Genomic DNA, 21,379 nt, shown 5'->3' on the forward strand with positions numbered 1-21,379 from the left:
GCTACTCAGGAGGCTGAGGCAGGGGAATTGCTTGAACCTGGGAGGTGGAAGTTTCAGTGAGCTGAGATTGCGCCATTGCCCTAAAGGTGACAGAGCGAGACTCCATCTCATAAATAAATAAATAAATATAAACTGTAGATTTGGGAGTTCTTACATTCTTAATAAGACTGCATCTACTTATAGGTAAAAATGAAAATAAAATGGAGGTATTGACTGTTCAATGCAAACTTACAAGAAAAATCACTGAAGAAGATATATAGCCATTTTTTTATGCTAGTACCAGTACAATATCTACATGCAATATGCTATACAAAATTCTGTATACAGTTGAGTTGTGTGCTTTAAATCTATAGTTGTATAGGAGATTAATAAATGTAATTATGTTTAAAGTTTTATCATCTTAGATAGTTTAGCCTTTTTTTTGTAGTGGATGTTACCATGTTATTACTAAGCAATTTTTGCTGTTACATTGTAGAATGTAATTTAGGAAAAATGTTTTCATTTTTATGAAATGTTAAACATGTTTGGTTACGTTTGTAGGAGTCTGTATTCTCAACTGTGGCTAAAAGCATTGTGGAGTCTTGCATGAGCGGTTATAACGGTACCATCTTTGCATAGTAAGTTGTTGTCTGTGTCCTTATACATAGTACATGCTTGTATTATTTTCCTGTTGCTGTTGTAACAAATTACCACAGACTTAGTGGCTTAAAACAACACAAATGTATTATCTTACAGTTCTGTAAGTGAAAAGTTCAACTCGGGTCTCTCACGGGCTAAAATCAAGGCGTCAGCAGGGATGCAATTGTTTTGGCAGCTCTGTTCCTTTCTGGAAAATCTGTTTCTTTGCCTTTTTTAGCTTCTAGAGGCCACCCACATTACTTAGCTTACAACCCCCTTTATCTTCAAAACCAACAACATGTAACTCTTTGACTCTTCTTCCTTTGTCACACCTCCCTCTGACAGCAGCTAAAATAGGTTTTCTGATTTTGGGGACTCATATGATTAGACTGGCCCTGCCTGGCTATCAAGGTAGCAGGGATTACACTCGAAGGTAGAGGGGTAGTGTAGAGCAGAGTGTCTGTCTAACTATATATATAACATTTTTTTGTAAGAAAGGTTTGTCCAGCCAGGCGTGGTGGCTCATGCCTGTAATCCTAGCACTTTGGGAGGCTGAGGTGGGCGGGTTACCGGAGTTCAGGAGTTCAAGACCAGCCAGGCCAACATGGTGAGACCCCTGTCTCTACTAAAAATACAAAAAAAAAAAAAAAAAAAAATAGCTGGGTGTGGTAGTGCTCACCTGTAGTCCCAGCTTTTCGGGAGGCTGAGGCAGGAATCACTTGAACCCAGGAGGCGGAGGTTGCAGCGAGCCGAGATTGCACTACTGCACTCCAGCCTGGGTAACAGGGTGTGACTCTGTCTCAAAAAAAACAAAACAAAACAAAAAAGAAAGATTTGTATGTTTTCCACATTTATTTATTCAATTATTTATATGTTATGGATGTACATTTATTTTATTCTTTGGGTTATAATCCAATACTAAAAATTATTTACCTTGTTGTTTCTGTTGTTCCAGCTTTGCCCAATGGGCCCTCCTTGAGGTTGGTTTTTGTGTCCCTTTGCTATAGCTCACCCTTTTGTTTTTTGAGGACCTTCTTACTTTGTGATGCTACAAGATGCTCTGGGCTCATCTTGTGTTTTCCCTGACCTATGCCTAGAATGAGCCATTTCACCAATGAACCCTAATTCCTTTAATTGGAGCATGGTATTTAGCAACCAAGATCTGGGCGCTAGGTGTGTTTGGTTTGTTGCTTCTAGGCCTTCTCAGCAGACAGAGCTAGGTAATACATGGCGGGGTGGGTATACTGTCTGGTTTACTGAGGACAATACCAATTGTCAAGTATTATTAATAGTGTCCTCTTCACTCTCAAGTGCCTGTTTGGACAATAATCTGTAGGAGTACCCTATTTGTAGGGGACTCAATAATATCCATTTCTCATTCTGAGTTACTAAAGAACTTTTTTCCTCTTTTCTTCCAGAAGAAGGGGGTAAAAAACTATAGCATACTGTTTTCTAGTTTTGGGGGGCATTTAATGAAAAAGTAAATTCAAAATTTTCTATTTTTGCTGTGAATCTAAGCTAAAGTCTTTTGATATCCTGATTGACATCTTTAAAATACAACTTTTTTTTTTTTTTTTTTTTTTTTTTTTAAGATGGGGTCTTGTTATGTTGCCCGGTCCTGGAGTGCAGTGGCTATCCACAGCTGTGATTCTAGTGCACCACAGCCTGGAACTCCTAGGCTCAAGCCATCTTCCTACTTCAGCCTCCTCAGTAGCTGGAACTGCCTGGCTTCAACTTTTTTACTTTTAGTTTTTTGTTACTCTTGTTTCTGTTAAGTGGAATAACAGGAGATACGACACTGCAGAAAAACCTATAGCATAAGAATTTTTTTATTGCTTTATATTTAAATGAAGAGATTTTAGTATCTTTTAAAGACAAAGAATTTAGGAAAGGAAATGCTGTATTAGTTAGCATAGCAAAAATTGGAAACAAAAGTTCATTTGATTCTGGTTAAATAAGTTATGGTGCTTCAAGATGCTCCACTATCCCAAACCTGTGGAATACGGTGTAGCTATTAAAAATAATGAGGCAGACCTCTATTGCTGACCTAGAAAGGTATCTGAGGTAAAATTAAGGGAAAAACAGGTTGCCAAGCAGTATGAAGAGCATCATCCCAATTTTTGTAAATAAAGATTAAATGAAAACTCTGATGGCTATGTTTGTGTAATACAGAAGCATTTGCCAATTAATAGTGGTTAGCTCTTTGTAGGGAGATTGGAGAGAAAAGAGGAGGATCATTCACTTTTTATCTAATAGAATTTAAAAATGAAAAGAAAATAAGCTAACTTTTTGTGGAGAAAACTTATACACTAGTATTATAATAGGAGTAGTCTTTTAATTTTATGTGTAAAAATAATATGTAAAACATTATTTTTTACAGTGGACAGACTGGCTCAGGGAAGACGTTTACTATGATGGGTAAGTAAATTAAAGACTAACTTTTGTTGGCTTAATCTACCCTTTCTGTGATAACAGTAACCTACAACATTTTGGGGAAAGGCATAATTTCTATATATGATGTTGATCTCTTGAAATTAAGGAGATTTCCCTAGGCTTCTGCCAAGTTGTGAGTTTTTTGCTAGCAAAGTCCATGTGTTAATCATGTTTGCAGCTATGTTTCCAGCTCAATGCTTGGCACAGAGTGGTACTGAATAAACAGTTTTTCAGTAGGATTTAATGAATTTGTATATGTTTATACACCTGTATAACTACTAACCAGATCAAGATTCCTGGTCAGTAACTACCAAACCCTGTCCGCTGGAATGCCTATTACTCTGATCTCTGTCATCATTAATATTGCTTGTTTTTGATCCTCTACAAATAATATTTTATTGTGTATCTTTTGTTTCTGGTCTTTTAGTGTTAAGTTTCTGCGATTCACTCATGTTGTTGCAAGTAGTAGTAGTTTATTTCCATTACTGTATAATATATTATTGTATGAATATACTACACATTTTCTAGTCTACTGTTGATAGACATTTGGATTATTTCAACTTTTCAACCATATGAATAATGTTGCTGTGAACATCTTTTCTTGTGTCTTTTGAAATAATTTGTGTTGGATATGTATCCAGGAAAATTGCTGGATCATAGTATATATGTATATTTAGCTTTAGTAATTCTGCCCAACAGTTTCCCAAAGTGATTATCTCAGTAGTATATGGAAGTTCCAGTTGCTCCACTTCCTTATATGTACTTGAAATTGTCAATTTAAAACATTTTAGGCATTCTTAAGTATGTATAGTATTATCTTATTGTGTGTTTATTTCTGTTGACAACTGAATACCTTTCATATGTTTATCTGATATATGAATAGCCTCTCTGTTGAAATGCCCATTCAAGCTTTTTTCTCCCATTTGAAAAATTCGCTTGACTTTTTCTTACTCATTGGTGGATATTCCTTATAAAACAGAGAAGTTAGCCTTTTGTCTATGATATGGATTCCAGATTTTTCTCTAGGTTTTTCATTTGTCTTTTGACTTACTTGAGGTTTTTTTTTTTCTATGCTAAAGTTTTATTTTACATGGCTGAATTTTTTTCTTTTCTTTTTTTTCTTCTTCTTTTTTTTTTTTTTTTTTTTTTGAGACGGAGTCTCGCTCTGTCGCCCAAGCTGGAGTGCAGTGGCCGGATCTCAGCTCACTGCAATCTCCGCCGCCCAAGTTTACGCCATTCTCCTGCCTCAGCCTCCCGAGTAGCTGGGACTACAGGCGCCTGCCACCTCGCCCGGCTAGTTTTTTTGTATTTTTTAGTAGAGACGGGGTTTCACCGTGTTAGCCAGGATGGTCTTGATCTCCTGACCTCGTGATCCGCCCGTCTCGGCCTCCCAATTTCTTCTTCTTTTTTTAATTTTTTTGAGACAGAGCCTCCCCCCTGTCGCCTAGGCTAGAGTGCAGTGGTGCAATCTTGGCTCACTGCAACCTCCACCTCCTGGGTTCAAGGCAATTCTCCAGCCTCAGTTTCCCAAGTAGCTGGGATTACAGGCATGCGCCACCACACCCGGCTAGTTTTTGTCTATTTAGTAGAGATGGGGGTCTCACCATGTTGGCCAGGCTGGTGTCCAACTTCCGGCTTCAAGTGCTCTACCTGCCTCGGCCTCCCAAAGTGCTGGGATTACAGGCAGAAGCCACTGCACCCGGCTTCTTTTTCTTCTTTAATGGCTTCTGAATTGTGAGTTGTAGTAAGAAAGGTCTTCCTCTCTCTCTGAGGTTATAACAACAGCAACAACAACAACAAATAATTGAATACTTGTACTTACAGTATGCCCGGCACTCTTGAAGACGCTGTTGGTTTACTTGAATACAAGGCAGTGTCCTGGCTCTTGTGGACCTTCTGATTTTCAGGCAGGGGGAATACACAATTAAAAGCAAATACACCTCTAGAAATTATGCCAGAGGTAATAAGTGCTATGAATTAAAATAAAGCAATGTAAAGGGATGGAAAAAAGTAGAGGGTGCTATTTTAGGTGGTGGGTCAGGAAAGATCTCTCAGGAGGTCACCTTTGAGGTTATTAAGTGAAAGAAGAGTGAACAACGAGACTGTCCAAGAGAATAATCTTACAGGCAGAGGAACAGCAGTTGCACAGGCCCTGAGGTGGGTGCACACTCAAGAATGTTTGAAGAACAGCAGAAGACCCATTGAGAGTGGAGTTTTCCAGGATAAGGGGCTGGTAGCATGGGAAGTCAGAGCTATACCCTAGGTCATATAGGCCCTGGTGAGGATTTTGGATTTTGTTTTGAATATGATGTGACATTATTGGAAGAGTTCTTTTTTAAAATAAACAAACAAATAGGAAGTACATGATCTGATATATAATTAAAAGGATTACTCAGGCAGCTAAGTGGAATAAAGGCTATTAGGGGATAGAGCAAGGATTAGGAGATACTGTAGTGGGTCAGGCAAGAGATGATGAAGGTAATTAAAGATTTGTTGAATCTTTGTCTATTTGTGTTGCTGTAAAGAAATACCTGAGGCTGGGTAATTTATAAAGAAAAGAGGTTTACTTGGCTCACAGTTCTGCAGGTCATAGAAGAAGCGTGGCACCAGCATCTGCTCGGCTTCTGGTGAGGGCCTCATGCTGCTTCAGCTCATGGCAGAAGACAAAGGGGAATGGGCATGCAGCGATTACGTGGTGAGAGAGGAAAGTGAGAGAGAGGAAAGTGAGAGAGAGAGGAAAGTGAGAGAGAGGGAGAGAGACAAAGAGAGAGAGAGAGATGAGGAAGTGCCAGGCTGTCTCCAACAACTAGTTCTCTTGGGAAATAAGAGAACTCACTCCCATGAGAATGGCACCAAGCCTTTCATGAGTGGTTGTGCCCCCCCGCACTCCATGACCCAAAAATGTCCCAGCAAGCCACACCTCCAACAGTGGGGATCAAATTTCAACATGAGAATTGGGGCCAAACATACTATACCAAATTGATCTTTGTATAATATATTCTCCAACAGGAAAATGATGTAAAATTATCTGCATGTTCTAATATTCATTCTCTTTATTCATTTACTTGCATTTTTCTACCTCTGTTATGTGTTTCTGAAGCTACGGGTTACAAGGACTATTTAAAATATTCCAGGTGTGGTGCAAGGCCTTCTACCAAAGACAACTATTATATTTTAAAATTTATTCTTTATTTTTCTTCTGCATATCAGCATTTTCTTAGTTCCTTTGGTCTCTAAGGCATACTTCACCAATATTTTGATTGTTAAATAGATCTAGATCTTTTCTAGCTATATATATTTTTTCTGGGAAATATTGCTATAACTTGAATTAGAATTCCTTAGAATCCTGCTATTTACATATACACTGATACCTCTTCCTTTTCCCAGTGTAACAAAATAGAGACTCTGCATTTTTCTGTCTGCATGGAAATCTTATAGGATATTCTTACAGTACTTTTCTTAACAGCTTGGCTTTTATTGCCTAATTTTTAAAAAAATCAACTAGCTAATCGTGATTTTTAGTACTTAATGTGTTTAAAGCACTAACATGGCTCTCAGTGCTTTGCCTTTACACTCTCAGTTAATTCTTTCCAATAACCCTATGTGGTTTTTATTACCATTATTATCCCCATTTTATAACTGAGAACTCTGCAGCTTAAGAGGGATTTAGTAATTAGCCTATGGTCACAAGGTATGGGGCCAAGGCCTGGAGCACAGGTCAGTCTATGAGACCAAATGTGCTGCAATAAAGTACAGTTGTTTGATATTCCTGCAGATTTTGGTACCTGGCAGTTGGAAAAATTTCAATTCCTCTCACAGACCTAAATTTAACTTGCTTGGAGCACAAGTAGGAAAATCATTATATAGTATAATCATCTTATTTCTATGTAAATTGCCATTTTGAAAGACTCTTGGAATAGAATAAAAATCCAGTGTTTATTTTTTTAACTTTTTTAGGACCATCTGAATCTGATAATTTTTCTCATAACCTGAGAGGAGTAATCCCACGAAGTTTTGAATATTTGTTTTCCTTAATTGATCGTGAAAAAGAAAAGGTAAAACTTAATGTAAAAATAAAGTGGTTCTATGAAATGTCTAATTTTGAATAGGTAGCTACTGATAATTAGCTCATGATACATGGTGGAGCATGAATGGTACTACTCTACAATGTGGATAGACTAGTGTGGTATAAGAAAACCTTTCAGTTCTGAGGATAATATTAAGGATTCTGAGTTGTTTTATCTCAATTGAGTTTTTAGTTTATAAAACATGCATTATCCTTTATCCCAAATTGCTAGTTTACAAGAAAGGAAAATAATGCTTCTGGGGCTCTCAAAAAAAAATATTTTGCAAGAGAGAAACTGTAAAGAAAATCTCACCTGAGGAAAACAGATACATTAATGCTCTAAGCCTAATCATCTACCTGTACCTAGGCTCACAGGTGACTGCAGGTGTCCCTAAATCCTCATGGCATCCAGCAGTGATGGACTCATCCTCACCATCTTTGTAGCACCTGCTACTGCCTTCCCATGGTCTTTGTGCTCCACATGTGGTATGGCTCCATCACTGTGGGGATATGGTCTTTCCTCCTACATTGGCTCCCAGGTTGGGCCTTCTCACAATTGTGCTGATTTAGCTTGGGGAAGTCGGGGCTTAGAACCATTTGTGTTTTATGTTCCATTACTTATGTACCAAAGAAACTTATATATAACATTGGTTTACCATTTACTCCTTTGCAGAAATCACCTATCTGTAACACTGAAGTTAGACACACGAATTGTGTGGCAGTGAAATAATTTAGTACCATGCATTTCTATGGTTAAAAATCCTATAAAGTCTTTTAAAATAAATTATTTTCAGTCGTTTGAAGAACATAACACTTGTTTCAAATAAAACTTTATGAGGACATCAAATATATAAGACAGACAAAAATGGAATTTCCCAACTGGACTGCTCAATTCTCCTCTCCCTGTATTAGCTCCCAGGCACCTGTGGAGGCCTCTAGGGTGCCTGGGACCACACTTTGATGCAGCTCTAAAATATAACCATGTGTTAAAACTAGTTATCGGCCGGGCGCAGTGGCTCACGCCGGTAATCCCAGCACTTTGGGAGGCTGAGGTGAATCACAAGGTCAGGAGATCGAGACCATCCTGGCTAACACAGTGAAACCCCATCTCTACTACAAATACAAAAAATTAGCCGGGCGTGGTGGGAGGCACCTGTAGTCCCAGCTACTCAGGGGGCTGAGGCAGGAGAATGGCACAAACCCGGGAGGCGGAGCTTGCAGTGAGCCCAGATCACACCACTGCACTCCAGCCTGGGTGACAGAGTGAGACTCCATTTCAAAACAAAACAAAACAAAAAACTAGTTATCTAGATTTTTTTACTTTTAGGTATCTTATATTGTATTAAAGGATAATAGCGTAGGAGATTTATGTCTTGTGAAGCAAGTGCAAAATTAATGCTTATGAAAACTAGGTATGAACACATGAAAATAATGTATCTAAATGAGGCTTCTTTTTTACAGGCTGGAGCTGGGAAGAGTTTTCTTTGTAAGTGTTCCTTTATTGAAATCTACAACGAGCAGATATATGACCTACTGGACTCTGCATCAGCTGGACTGTACTTAAGGGAGCATATCAAGAAGGGAGTCTTTGTTGTTGGTGCAGTGGAGCAGGTGGTAACCTCAGCTGCTGAAGCCTATCAGGTACCCTGCAAGGAGTACTTATTTGGTGCTTAGGCAACAAACCTGCTGTGAAAGCACCCCAATCTCAAAAAAGCAAGAATTGAGGTGCCAAAAATATGTCATAAAGGCGTAATACAGAATGTTCATGAGAAGTAAAGATAAAATAATATATGGCAGTATTTTATTCTATTCCAAGAGTCTTTCAAAATGGCAACCTGGAAAGGGCAACTTAAACAGAAATAAGATGATACATTGTATAATCAGTTTCTTACTTGTCCATATGTCTTTAGTGGTTCCTCCTGGGAGATGCCTGTTTGAGGGGCTTCTGGGAACTCTGGCCTTTAAACCAGCTGGCTGTTCTTTTCTATGTTGCTTGCTTGTTAGGTGTCAAAAGCTAACTTATCTTGAGCATTCAGCTCAGGACAAGCAAACCTCTTGACAGGAATTTACAAAATATTCTAGATAAGTTTTTATGAAATCTGATCTGGTCCAATGATTTGAAAGTTTTTTTATTATGTAGCATTTGACACATATAAAATATTGCCACACACATGTAAGTTACCAAGCATAATGTTAAAGTGAACATTCAGGAGGCTTTTAGACAATTTAAAGACCCTAGTATCACCAGTACTATCCTATTTACTGGTGATATTTGGTTTTTTAAATATACTATAAATAGGTAAATAGGATACCTGTCCTCCCTATCCCATATCCCTGGCTCCTCTCCAAAATTAAGCACTAAGTTGAATGTCATTATCATTTTCTTCCACTTTTAAATCAATATATATGTGGTTTTGCCTCTTTTTGAGTTTGAAAAAACACATATTTAGCTCTCTCTGACTTTAAAAACTCAACGTGGTTTATGAAATCTATGTTGCATTTCATTTATTTTCACTGCTGTATGATATTTCATAATTCATTCTTTTATCTTCAACAAGCCTCTTGATTCCAGCTATTTAAATTCAGACTCCCCCAAGCAAGAGACAGGTTCTACTTGTGACCAAATGTGTGTATACATACATACTCAAGAAATTGTGTTGAGTTTTTTATTGGAATTACATTGCAGTTATAGACCAGTTTAGAGGGATAACATTTTTTTACAATGTTTTACAATATTCAGTCCATACATTAACATGGTATGCCTCCTCTTTTATTTAGATCTTTAATGTCTTGCAATATAATTTTAATAATTTTCATCATAAAAGTCATACATACTTTTTGTTAACTTTATTCCAGTATACCTTATGTTTTTAGTTGCTGTAATAATCTTTTTTTATTTTCATTTTTATTTATTTTTTATTTATTTATTTTTTTTTTGGAGACAGAATCTTGCTGTGTTGCCCAGGCTGGAGTGCAGTGGCGTGATCTCAGCTCACTGCAACCTCTGTCTCCTAGGTTCAAGCAATTCTCATGCCTTAGCCTCCCAAGTAGCTGAGACTACAGGTGCACACTACCATGCCTGGCTAATTTTTTGTGTTTTAGGAGAGACAGAGTTTCACCATGTTGCCCAGGCTGATCTTGAACTCCTGAGCTTAGGCAATCCACCCGCCTTGGCCTCCCAAAGTGCTAGGATTACAAGCATGAGCTACTGCGCCCAGCACATAGTCTCTTTTTAAAATTACATTTACTGTTTGGTGTGTATAGAAATGCAGTTGAATTTTTCTTTTTTTTTTTTTTTTGAGATGGAGTCTCGCTCTGTTGCCCAGGCTGGCGTGCAGTAGCGTGATCTCGGCTCACTGAAAGCTCTGCCTCCCGGGTTCACGCCATTCTCCTGCCTCAGCCTCCTGAGTAGCTGGTTCTACAGGCGCCTGCCACTACATCTGGCTAATTTTTTTTGTTGTTGTTGTTTAGTAGAGACGGGGTTTCACTGTTTTAGCCAGGATAGTCTCGATTTCCTGACCTCGTGATCCACCTGCCTTAGCCTCCCAAAGTGCTGGGATTACAGGCAAGAGCCACCGCGCCCGGCCAAAATGCAGTTGATTTTTATAAGATGCTTTTATAATCAGTTACCTTGCTAACTATCTTAAAAAATCAAGAATGTGTGTTAAAGTTTTGTTTCATGCTTTTTCCACTGTTGTTGAGATAATCTTGTGTTTTTTCTTCTTTAACATGTTAACTTGATAAAGTACTAGATTAAGATTTGCTAATATTTTGTTTAGTATTTTTCATCAATTTAAAAAATTGAGATCAATCTGTGATTTCCTTTGTCCTATTCCGTTTTTGTTTTTGTTTTTGTTTTTTTCTGAGACAGGGTCCCACTCTGTCATCCAGGCTGGAGTACAAGTGACACAGACAATCATGGCTCACTGCAGCCTTGACTTCCTGGGCCTAACAGATCCTCCCACCTCAGCCTCCCTAGTAGCTGAGACTACAAGTGCACAGCATTATGTTTGGCTGAGTTTTGAATTTTTTTGTAGAGATGAAGTTTAGCCATGTTGTCCAGGCCAGTCTTGAACTCCTGGGCTCAAGCATTTCACCTGCCTCAGCCTCCCACTATAAGCGTGAGACACTGCACCCGGCCTTATTCTCTTTGTTTTGTTTTATTTATCAACGTTACTTGTTTTCTGAAAGTATTTATGCCTGGGATGACTTATTCTTAGAATATATAGTAGAACTCAGCTGCAAAATTATCTGGGTCTTGTGAGAAGATTTTTAACTACAAAAAAAAATTATTTTAATAGAGCCATGCAGCCATTTTATTTCTTCTTGGGTCAGTGTTAGTAAGTTATGTATTCTTAGAAAAATTTCAGTTTCCTCTTAGTTTTCAAGTATATTGGCATAAAGTTGTTCCTAGTATTCACATTTTTCCAATCTTTACCATAACTGCCATTTTGTTTGCTTTTTACATGGTTGTTATTGTTTATATGGACTTGCTCTTTAATATTTTCTTTGTTTTTAGTTTCTCCTGGGTTTATCTTGCTGTTCTTTTTCCAGCTTCTTAAGCTGGATGTTTACTTGTGTTGGCATTTCTTTTGTGATATAAGTATTTAATGCTATAAATTTTTACTTCTTAATACTTCTTTAACTTCACACAAGTTTTAATATTTTAATTATCGTGTAGATCCAAATATTTTTCTATAATTTTTTTGACTCATTAATTACTTAGAAATGTGATTTTAAATTCCAAAGTGTGTGGTTTTTCTAACTTATTTCTCATGTTGATTCTCAATTGCATTGGGATCAGAGAATGTGGTCTTATGTGACATCTAGTCTTTGAGATTTTTTTGAGACATAATTTGTGGATTTATAACAATTTTTTTCAAGTGTGCCATGTGTGCTTAACAAGAATATGTATCCTTGGTACAAGGTTTTATATTTTTGCTAGTTTTCTTGTCCCTGTAATCTATTGATACTTCAGAGAGATGCACTGATTTCCCACTAAGGTGTTGGTTTTTCAGTTTCATTGCGATTTTTCTCTTGTTGTATGGAAACACAACAAGTCCTCACTTAACATCCTGAGAGGTTCTTGGAAACTGACTTTAAGTGAAACAATGTATAATAAAACCAATTTTACTACAGACTAATTGATACAAAGAAGAGTTAAGTTCCTACTGCATATTTCTAGTCATAAAAGCATCACCAAACTTCCCAATAAGGACCCAACACACTTCTAATATTAAACATTAAAATGTGAACTATACATTCATTTTAAAAAGATGATAAAAACAACTAAGATAATTGTTTACCCAGGTTTGGTGGATAAGTGAGTGATGGCAGTCATGGTGTTGGGTTAAATCGGGAATAAATGTTTACAAAGTAGAAATTGTCAGGAGCACTTCCTACCGCCATACAGTTCAGAAACAAGCGATAACAAATATGGTGGGCTCACTGAGTACTTTCGTACTGCATTGTTTATTGTCCTGTATTTTTTTTTTTTTGAGACAGAGTCTCACTCTGTCTCCAAGGCTAGAGTGTAGTGGTGCGATCTCGGCTCACTCCAACCTGTGCCTCCTGGGTTCAAATGATTCTTGTGCCTCAGCCTCCTGAGTAGCTAGGACTACAGGCATGTGCCACCACATCTGGCTAATTTTTTGTATTTTTATTAGAGGTGGGGTTTCGTCATGTTGGCCAGACTGGCCTTGAACTCCTGACCTCAGGTGATCTGCCCTCCTCGGCCTCCCAAAGTGCTCGGTTTACAGGCATGAGCCACCACACCTGGCCACTTTATGAATTTTTATTTGGCAATATTTGTATTAATTCATTTTCTACCATGCTTATTCCTGTTCAGGTTTACATGTGGCAGAAACCAACCAAGACAGGACACCATTCTATTGCAGGCACATACATCCAGTCAGTCAGACTGGGATCATTTGGATGTGCCAGTTCCCTTACCATGCACATCTTTGGAATGTGGGAGGAAACGAGAGTACCTAGAGAAAACCCATGCAGACAAGAGGAGAACCGTAAACTTTACACAGACAGTTGCCCTGGCTGGAAATCATTTTTTTTCCTCAACTTCGTAACAAAATAACATTGAATGAAATGAAATGGAGGACCTGCTGCTGTGGACTCTTTTGTTCGGTGTATATAGAAGTGTAGAATTAGTATATATCTTCCTTTTATTTTCATCTATAATTCTTTATTGACCCTACACTTTCCTGTCAACACATTTTGCTTTACAAATATGTTTTGTTTGATGTTCACATACCACTCAACATTCTTTTGATTACCATTTGCCTGGTATATGTTTCTCCATCAGGCTTTCTGTTTCTTTCTTTTTTTTTTTTTTTTGAGTCTCGCTCTGTCACCAGGCTAGAGTGCAGTGGCGTGATCTTGGCTCACTGCAACCTCCGCCTCCCAGGTTCAAGCTATTTTCCTGCCTCAGCCTCCCGAGTAACTGGTACTACAGGCGCGTGCCAGTGTGCCCCGTTAATTTTTGTATTTTTAGTAGAGGCAGGGTTTCACTATGTTGGCCAGGATGGTCTCGATCTCTTACCTCATGATCTGCCCACCTCGGCCTCCCAAAATGCTGGGATTACAGGCGGATTACAGGCGTGAGTCACCGCGCCCGGCCCCTTCTGTTTCTTAATATTTCAAGTGTTTATTGTAAACCACAAAGGTATACTTTGCTCTTTTTTTTAATCGCTTATGACAGTATCTTACCTAATTTATTTACATTACTGTATGATTGTTGATATTGTTAGACTGGTTTCTGCTATCTTTTTTAGTGTGTTTTGCCTATTTCATCTAATGCTTCCTTCTTTTCTTGCCTTTTTGTTTTTGATCCACTATGCAGCATGATTTGTTGGAAAAAACTTTCTTTTTCCCATTACATTGCCTTTGCACCTTTGGTGAATTGACTGTACACATATGGGTTTATATCTAACTGTATTCTGTTCTGTTGATGTGTTTCTTTTCATCAATACTAAACTGTCTTGATTATTACATAACTTGTTGCTAAGTAGTGTCTTTAGATCAGGGACGGTAAGTCTTCCAACATTGTTCTTTTTAACAATTATTTTGGTTATTCATTGTCCTTTGCATTTTCATTTACATAGAACCAGTTTATCAATTTCTACAAAATAGGCTGCTGGGATTTTGAGTGGGATTGTGTTGAATCTATCAATTATTTTTGGTAGAATTGGCATCTTAACAACATTGAGTCTCCCAGTCTATGAACATTCACCAAGTATTTTTGTTTTTGATTTTTTATTTTGATTTTTGTAGAAGTATTCAAGCAAACATGCTTGTATTTGCTTTTTCTCCTTATGTTGCACAAGTGACAGCATACTGTGCTATTTTTATACCTTGCCTTTTTTATTTTAGAGACCAAGTCTCACTATGTTGCCTAGGCTGGAGTGCAATGGCGCGATCTCGACTCACTGCAACCTCTGCCTCCTGGGTTCAAGAGATTCTCCTGCCTCAGCCTCCCAAGTAGCTGGGATTACAGGTGTCTGCCACCACGCCCAGCTAAATTTTGTATTTTTTCGTAGAGATGGGGTTTCACCATGTTGGTCAGGCTGGTCCTGAACTCCTGACCTCAGGTAATACACCCGCCTCGGCCTCCCAAAGTGCTGGGATTATAGGCGTGAGCCATGGTGCCCAGGTGCTTTTTTTAAATAATAGTATTTTGGAATTTGTCTCAGGTTGGAGGATCTCTCTCTTTCTCTCTTTTTATAGCTGTATGAATGTATTTCAGATGTATTTAATATGTAATATACAGTATTTAATGTTATAGAAAGAAAGCATAAAGTACTATCCAAGGAATATACAAGATACAAATAGTTGGGGGCAGTGGCTCACTCCTGTAATCGCAGCCTGTTTGGGAGGCCAAGGTGGCGGATCACTTGAAGTCAGGAGTTCAAGACCAGCCTGGCCAACGTGGTGAAACCCCGACTCTACTAAAAATACAAAAAAATTAGTCAGGCATGATGATGCATGCCTGTACTCCCAGCTACTCCAGAGGCTGAGGTGGGAGGATCATTTGAGCCTGGGAGGCAGAGATTTCAGTGAGACATGAACACGTCACTATACTCCAGCCTGGGTAATAGAGTGAGACTCCATCTTAAAAAAAAGAAAAATGATACAAATAATTTCAGTTTTATACTGTTGATGATTAATAGGGTTATTATAGCTAGGACTCTCTGTTGCCCAGGCTGGATGGGAATGGCCCGATCTCAGCTCACTGCAACCTCTGCCTCCTGGGTTCAAGTGATTCTCCTGCCTCAGCTTCCCGAGTAGCTAGGGTTACAGGTGCGTGCCACTACGCCTGGCTAATTTTTTGTATTTTTAGCAGAGACGGGGTTTCACTATGTTAGCCAGATAGGTCTTGATCTCCTGACGTCATGATCCGCCCACCTGGGCCTCCCAAAGTGCTGGGATTACAGGCGTGAGCCACCGCGCCCTGCCAACAGCTACAATTTATTGAGTGAAGGTGCCAAGCACTGTGCTACCTTTTTTGGTACACATTATTTTACTTAATTTTCAACATGCCCTTTGAGATAAAGATACTAATTTCCCCATTTTACCCTATATATACTGTGACTCTCCTACCAAAACTGTGGTCCTCAGAACATCAACATCACCTGAGAGCTTGTTAGAAATGCAGAATCTCAAGCTCCACCTCACACTGAATCTGAATCTGAATTTTAACAACATCCATAGTGTTGGGGTCCGTGCCGGGGGTGGTGGAGAATGAAAGAACACACAAAAGACAAAGACACACAGAGAACATGGCGGCCGCGCTCAGAGCCTCCGCCTCACTTTATTTATACCCCATAAACCCCACGTCAGCAGAAAGAATGCAATGCAAAACAAACTTTCTTTTCCCAGATGTAACCTTCTACTCAGTTCCTTGTTTCTATGCTCTTCCTTATCTGCCCGCCGTCTTGGCGCCTACGGGAGTTCATTAAAAGTTCAATTGGAGATACTGTCCTTGAGCCCTATGTATTCTCAGCATACTGTTTTCAAAGGCCCCTGCATTTCCCCCTTTTTGTTTTAGTAGTTGAGTTTTTAAAGTTAAATTTGCGCGCTCAATGATGGCTTGACCTTGACTGTTGCCCTGGATACCGGTGATATGTTGAATATTGTATTGCTGTAAGAAAACTTGTAATTTATGAGAGACATAGGCAGGGGCATTATTAGTTTTAAGTATAAGAGGAATGCCCATGATGGCGAAACAAACCAAGAGATGTATAATAACAGAATCAGCTTTCTCAGATGGCAACGGAGTGGCCCATTGAAAATGAGAAAAGGTATCAATGGTATGATGAACATACTTTAATCGTCCAAAAGAAGGGACATCTCATGGATTAACCCCAGGATGGAAGGATGGAATGCTCAAAGGAGCACAGGAAAGACAAGCTCGAATAAGAGAACGAGCTTGTTTTGTTCTGCAGCATGTAGGTGGCCGATTAAAAGCGAATCAATCTGAGTATTACCATGAACTAATGGTCCAGGAAATTGAGAATGAGAACGAAGATGAGTGATGAATAAAGGAGCTTGACGTTGGCTCAAAGTAGAAGATAACAAGGAAAAGAGTTTTTGAAGAGAAGAAGTAGCACAAAGAGGTAAAGTGGCCTGAGAAATATAAGAAGTAACATAAACGGCGTATTGAGAATCACTAACAATGTTACAACCAGTAGTAGGGAGATCAGGTAAGACCATGAGAATAGCAAACAGTTCTCCCTGTTGCACCGAGGGATAAGGATAAACTGTAACTCGAGATTGATGAACACTCCAATATCCAGCCTTACCATTGCTACTAGCATCAGTAAAAAAGGTAGGACCTTGAACAGGAAATACAGAAATTGGTGAGAAAGGCAACACAGAATGTTGCCTAAAAAAAAAATGAAAAGATCGGAGACTTAGGATATTGGGTAGAAAATTGTCCAACAAAAGTAGCGCAAGCAACTTGCCAAGAATCAGAAGTTGCAAAAAGATAAGTGATCTGATTATGAGTGAATTGAGGAATAATTAAGGAAGGATCTCCTCCCCAAAGTTGTCGACAGTGATGCCGTCCTTTGATGATCAGTTCAGCTAAACGATCGATATAAGTAGCCAAGCGTTTAGATATTTTATTGGACAAAAAGATCCATTTTAGTGGTCGACTAGTTTGATGAATCATTCCTGTGGGAGAAGGTAAAGTATGAAATAAACAAAAGGAAGGGCCTTTTGAAGTTGCTCTTCAACAAGCTGGAGTTCTTGTAAAACCAAAGGAGTTAAATGGCGTGAGTTGTCCAAGTGACTCTCTCCTTCTAGAATAGAAAAAAGATGTTATAACTGATATGTTGGTATTCCTAAAACAGGACACATCCAATTAATGTCTCCTAGAAGCTTTTGAAAATCATTTAATGTTTTTAAATGATCATGTCGAATTTGAATTTTTTGGGGTCGAATATTTTGTGTTCTTAAGGTATAACCTAAATATTGAATAGGAAAATCCAGTTAAATTTTTTCTGTGGCAATATTAAGTGAGTAGAAAGAAAGCTGAGTTTGTAATGATACAAAAGCATCTTGCTGCTTTTCTCTGGTGGGTGCAGCAAGAAGAATGTCATCCATATAATGATATAAAAAAACAGAAGGATGACACTTTCGAACAGGATCCAAGGCCCTATGGACAAATTCTTGACACAAGGTAGGGCTATTTAACGTACCTTGAGGTAAAACTTTCCATTGATATCGAGAAAGTGGCTGAAAATTATTAAAAACAGGGACAGAGAAGATCCATACAATGATAAATTAACACAGTTAGAAACTGATTGTTTACAAGATTTAAAGTCCTATGTACGAATTTTTGACATATAGTAGGGCTATTAAGTATACCCTGGGGAAGAAGCTTTTGCTGATATTTTTGAATAGGTTGTCCATTATTATATTTAGGAATAATAAAGGCAAACTTTTTACAATCTTGAGGTTGTAATGGAATAGAGAAAAAACAATTTTTGAGATCTATGACCATTAATTTTTAACTTTGTGGGATAAGGGCAGGATTAGGAAGACCGGGCTGTAAACTTTCCCTAGGTTGAATGTAAACATTTATAGTTTTAAGAACAAGACAAAGACGGGAATTCCATGCAGAAGTACGTGGCTTTAGATTCCTGTCGGCCATTTGTTTTTTGACTTACTCTTTTAAAATCCTAAGTATTTCTTTAGATAATGGCCACTGTTTCACCTAAAGAGGAGTGGTCGTTTTACACTTTAATTATAAAACTTGAGGCTAGTGAACAGTGGCTATGAGTTTAAAGGATTGTAGCCCATTTTGAACATCATATTTTTGATAGCTGAGGAAATATGAAGAATGTTTAAAAAAGCACCAAATTGTTATGAAAGATTTTGTCCCCAAAGATTAATATTGATAGGAATAATATAAAAAAACACTTGACCTTGTTGACCTTTAGGACTGACACAGGTTAAAGGTTCTACGTTTTGATAAACTACAGAAGCAGCACCCAAGCCAGTGAGTATAACTGAAACTTATCTTTTTTCCCATTGTATAGGCCACTAATTTAAACAAATAATAGACATATTCACCCCCATATCAATTAACCCTTTAAAAACTATTTCATTAATATGCAATGAACATAAGGGCTTTTGATTAGAAACTAAAGTTTCCCAAAAAACAGTTTTTTCTGTGCTACCAAACCCTCCCTATTGAGAATACGTTCCCCTGCCTCTAGGCATATAAATTGTGAACTTGTACCATAATAAGAATTTTATTAGTAACATCAAGATCAATGATTTCTGAAATCATCATTAACTTCCATATAGCACTGTTGTTTTGACCTAACAAAAGTCCTACATGTCCTTTTGGCAAAGGGCCACACACTCTAATAGCTAATTTATATACTCTTCTATTAGGAGACAAAGTATAAGGCTGAGTAATAGCTAAGTCAGCAGCGGCGCTCTGCTTAGTTGCCGCATAAAGCTGAGAAACTGGGGTAAGGTGTGGGATCCTTAAGGAGGACTTGAATTTATTCCTTAATGTTGTAGGCCATTGCTCACTGAATATTGTAGTAGACTTACATTGTAATTGTTGGGGCCTCAAACCTGTGGGCCCCGACTCCCATTTCCCAGGAGAGGAGACAGTAAATTTCCACTTCTATCAGTTTTGGAATGACATTTATTTGTCCAATGTCGACCTTTATCACAACATTTGTACACCTCTGAAGGCAGCTTTCTGCCTCGAGGGATAAAAGTGTTCAATTTTTATGACATTCTTTTTTGAAATGTCTAGGTTTACCACACTGAAAGCAAATACCTTGTTTGTTATTTCCTTTTAAGGCTTTAGACAAAGCTCCAGCAAATAATTGAGCATTATAAATAGCCCCTCCAAAACTAACACAAGTTTTAATATATTTATCTAAATTGGCCCCATTGGCCTTTAACGATTTTAACAATTTTTGACAGTCAGCATATGCATTTTTAAAAGACAATGTTTGTAACAAAATTTTTGAAGCAAAGCCAGCACTCAAAATTTTCAAGACAGCATCCTGAAGACAGGCTACGAAATCTGGATAGGGTTCATTTGTGCCCTGTAAAATCTTCACAGAGGAAAGGGAAGATTTTCCTGTTATCTCTACCTTATTTCAGGCCCTTAAAAACAAAGTCTTGATTTGAGTAAAGGCAACATCATCTAGACCAGCCTGAGCATTAAGAGTAGCATATTGGCCCGTGCCTGTGAGTTGTTCCTCAGTGGGTCCTGGGGGATCACACATAACATTTTTTCTAGCCTGTACATGTGCCTTGTCCATTTACCAGCTGTGCAATTATAACCACTGAGAACGATCAAGAAAAGCCTTCCCCAAAGTCTTCCAGTCTATAGGAATCATCAAATTTTCTGATGAAAAAATATCAAGAAGAGCAAGGATAGGGGTCCATAGTTAGAAATGGCAGCTTTCATTTCTTTTAAAAATTTAATTTGTAAGGCATTAAATTGGACATTATTGCCACCATTTGAAAACTGAGCATTAGGCGCAAAAGAAGCACAAATAATTAGAAACAGATCCAGCTCCTTAAAAAAATATTTTTTTAATTAAAAGTATATATAATATATAATAATACTCATATCCCCAAATATAAAGAATCCCAACATATTAATAAGAAAAGGCAAATAACCCAACCAAAAGTAGCAGAACAAAGAAATGACAATAAACCTATATGTCTAACATCATTACTCACTAGGAAATATGTATATTAATACCAAATTGAGAATCATTACATACACAATACAATGGTTAAAATTTAAAAACACAGAAAATATCAAGAGGTAGTTAATGTGTTAAGCAACTCGAATACTCAACTTCTGTTTGGAGTGTAAATTGGTGGAACCTATGCACCCCTATAACATAACAATTCCCTAGCTGGGGTTATTAATACTATATTAATATTAATAGTTAATATTAATGTGCTTATTTATTGACTATTGAAATACTCATAATATTTTAACAAACAATAAGGTATACATATACACTGGTTTTGACATATTAAACAGGTGTTTAGTATAAATTTAAAGTATGTCTGATGTGAACAGGGCTTCAACTTTGCCAAACAAAGGTAAAGATAAGGAAGCCGGGGGGTTGGAGGCTCTGGAAAATCCTTTTTTAACAGGGCAGAAGGAAAAGAAACAGGGAAAGCTCGCAAAGGTGAATTAGAAGAATATATCTGTAATATTTGTTGAAGCATTTCCATAATACTTTGCATGTCAGAATTTCCCTTAGAAGAAGGAAAACCTGGCTTTTTCTCTTCTCCCCCTTTTGCTACCCCCCCCCCAATCCTCTGTTATCCTGGCACAAATGGGCTCCATTTCAGATTTATTTTTTTCCCAAATCCTCAGATACCTTTCCTCCTGTGGCTACATCACCACACTCTGAGTCAGTCTTAAGTAACTCTGATGTCTGAGTGATAGTTACACAAGGTCCACAATTTTGGAGGCATAATATCCCCTAACTGGAGAGCTCTAAGCAGAGCTTTTACTACCTGTAACCATTCTCTGCGATTCAGCTCCACTTTAGTCTGATACTGAAACTAGTAACAATGTTGTTCAACATGGGCAAACAATCACTTCAAAGTCTTTTTCTTTCACTTCTACTCCTATAGACAGCAACAGTCCTTGAAACAGGCGTAAATATTCTGAGGCCAGAGAGATGGAATTCCCATAATGAAAGCTTAGGAAGGTTCCCCTTAACAATATCCGGGCCTTAC

The 21,379-nt window shown here is 38.0% G+C and overlaps 1 protein-coding gene across 3 annotated transcripts in view; it reads left to right on the forward strand.

Moving 5' to 3' along the window:
• The window catches only part of KIF15 (kinesin family member 15), a 97,337-nt gene that overhangs the window by 15,578 nt on the left and 60,380 nt on the right, over positions 1-21,379 (forward strand). For all 3 annotated transcript variants that reach the window (XM_005546857.5, XM_045386390.3, XM_065540486.2), the window contains exons 4-7: positions 541-617; positions 2,999-3,036; positions 7,009-7,106; positions 8,579-8,758. In XM_005546857.5, coding sequence (XP_005546914.1) covers positions 541-617; positions 2,999-3,036; positions 7,009-7,106; positions 8,579-8,758 — 393 coding nt within the window. The remainder of the gene's footprint in view (positions 1-540; positions 618-2,998; positions 3,037-7,008; positions 7,107-8,578; positions 8,759-21,379) is intronic.

The sequence above is a fragment of the Macaca fascicularis genome, chromosome 2 (assembly GCF_037993035.2).
Source record: "Macaca fascicularis isolate 582-1 chromosome 2, T2T-MFA8v1.1".
In the NCBI taxonomy this organism is placed as follows: Eukaryota; Metazoa; Chordata; class Mammalia; order Primates; family Cercopithecidae; genus Macaca; species Macaca fascicularis.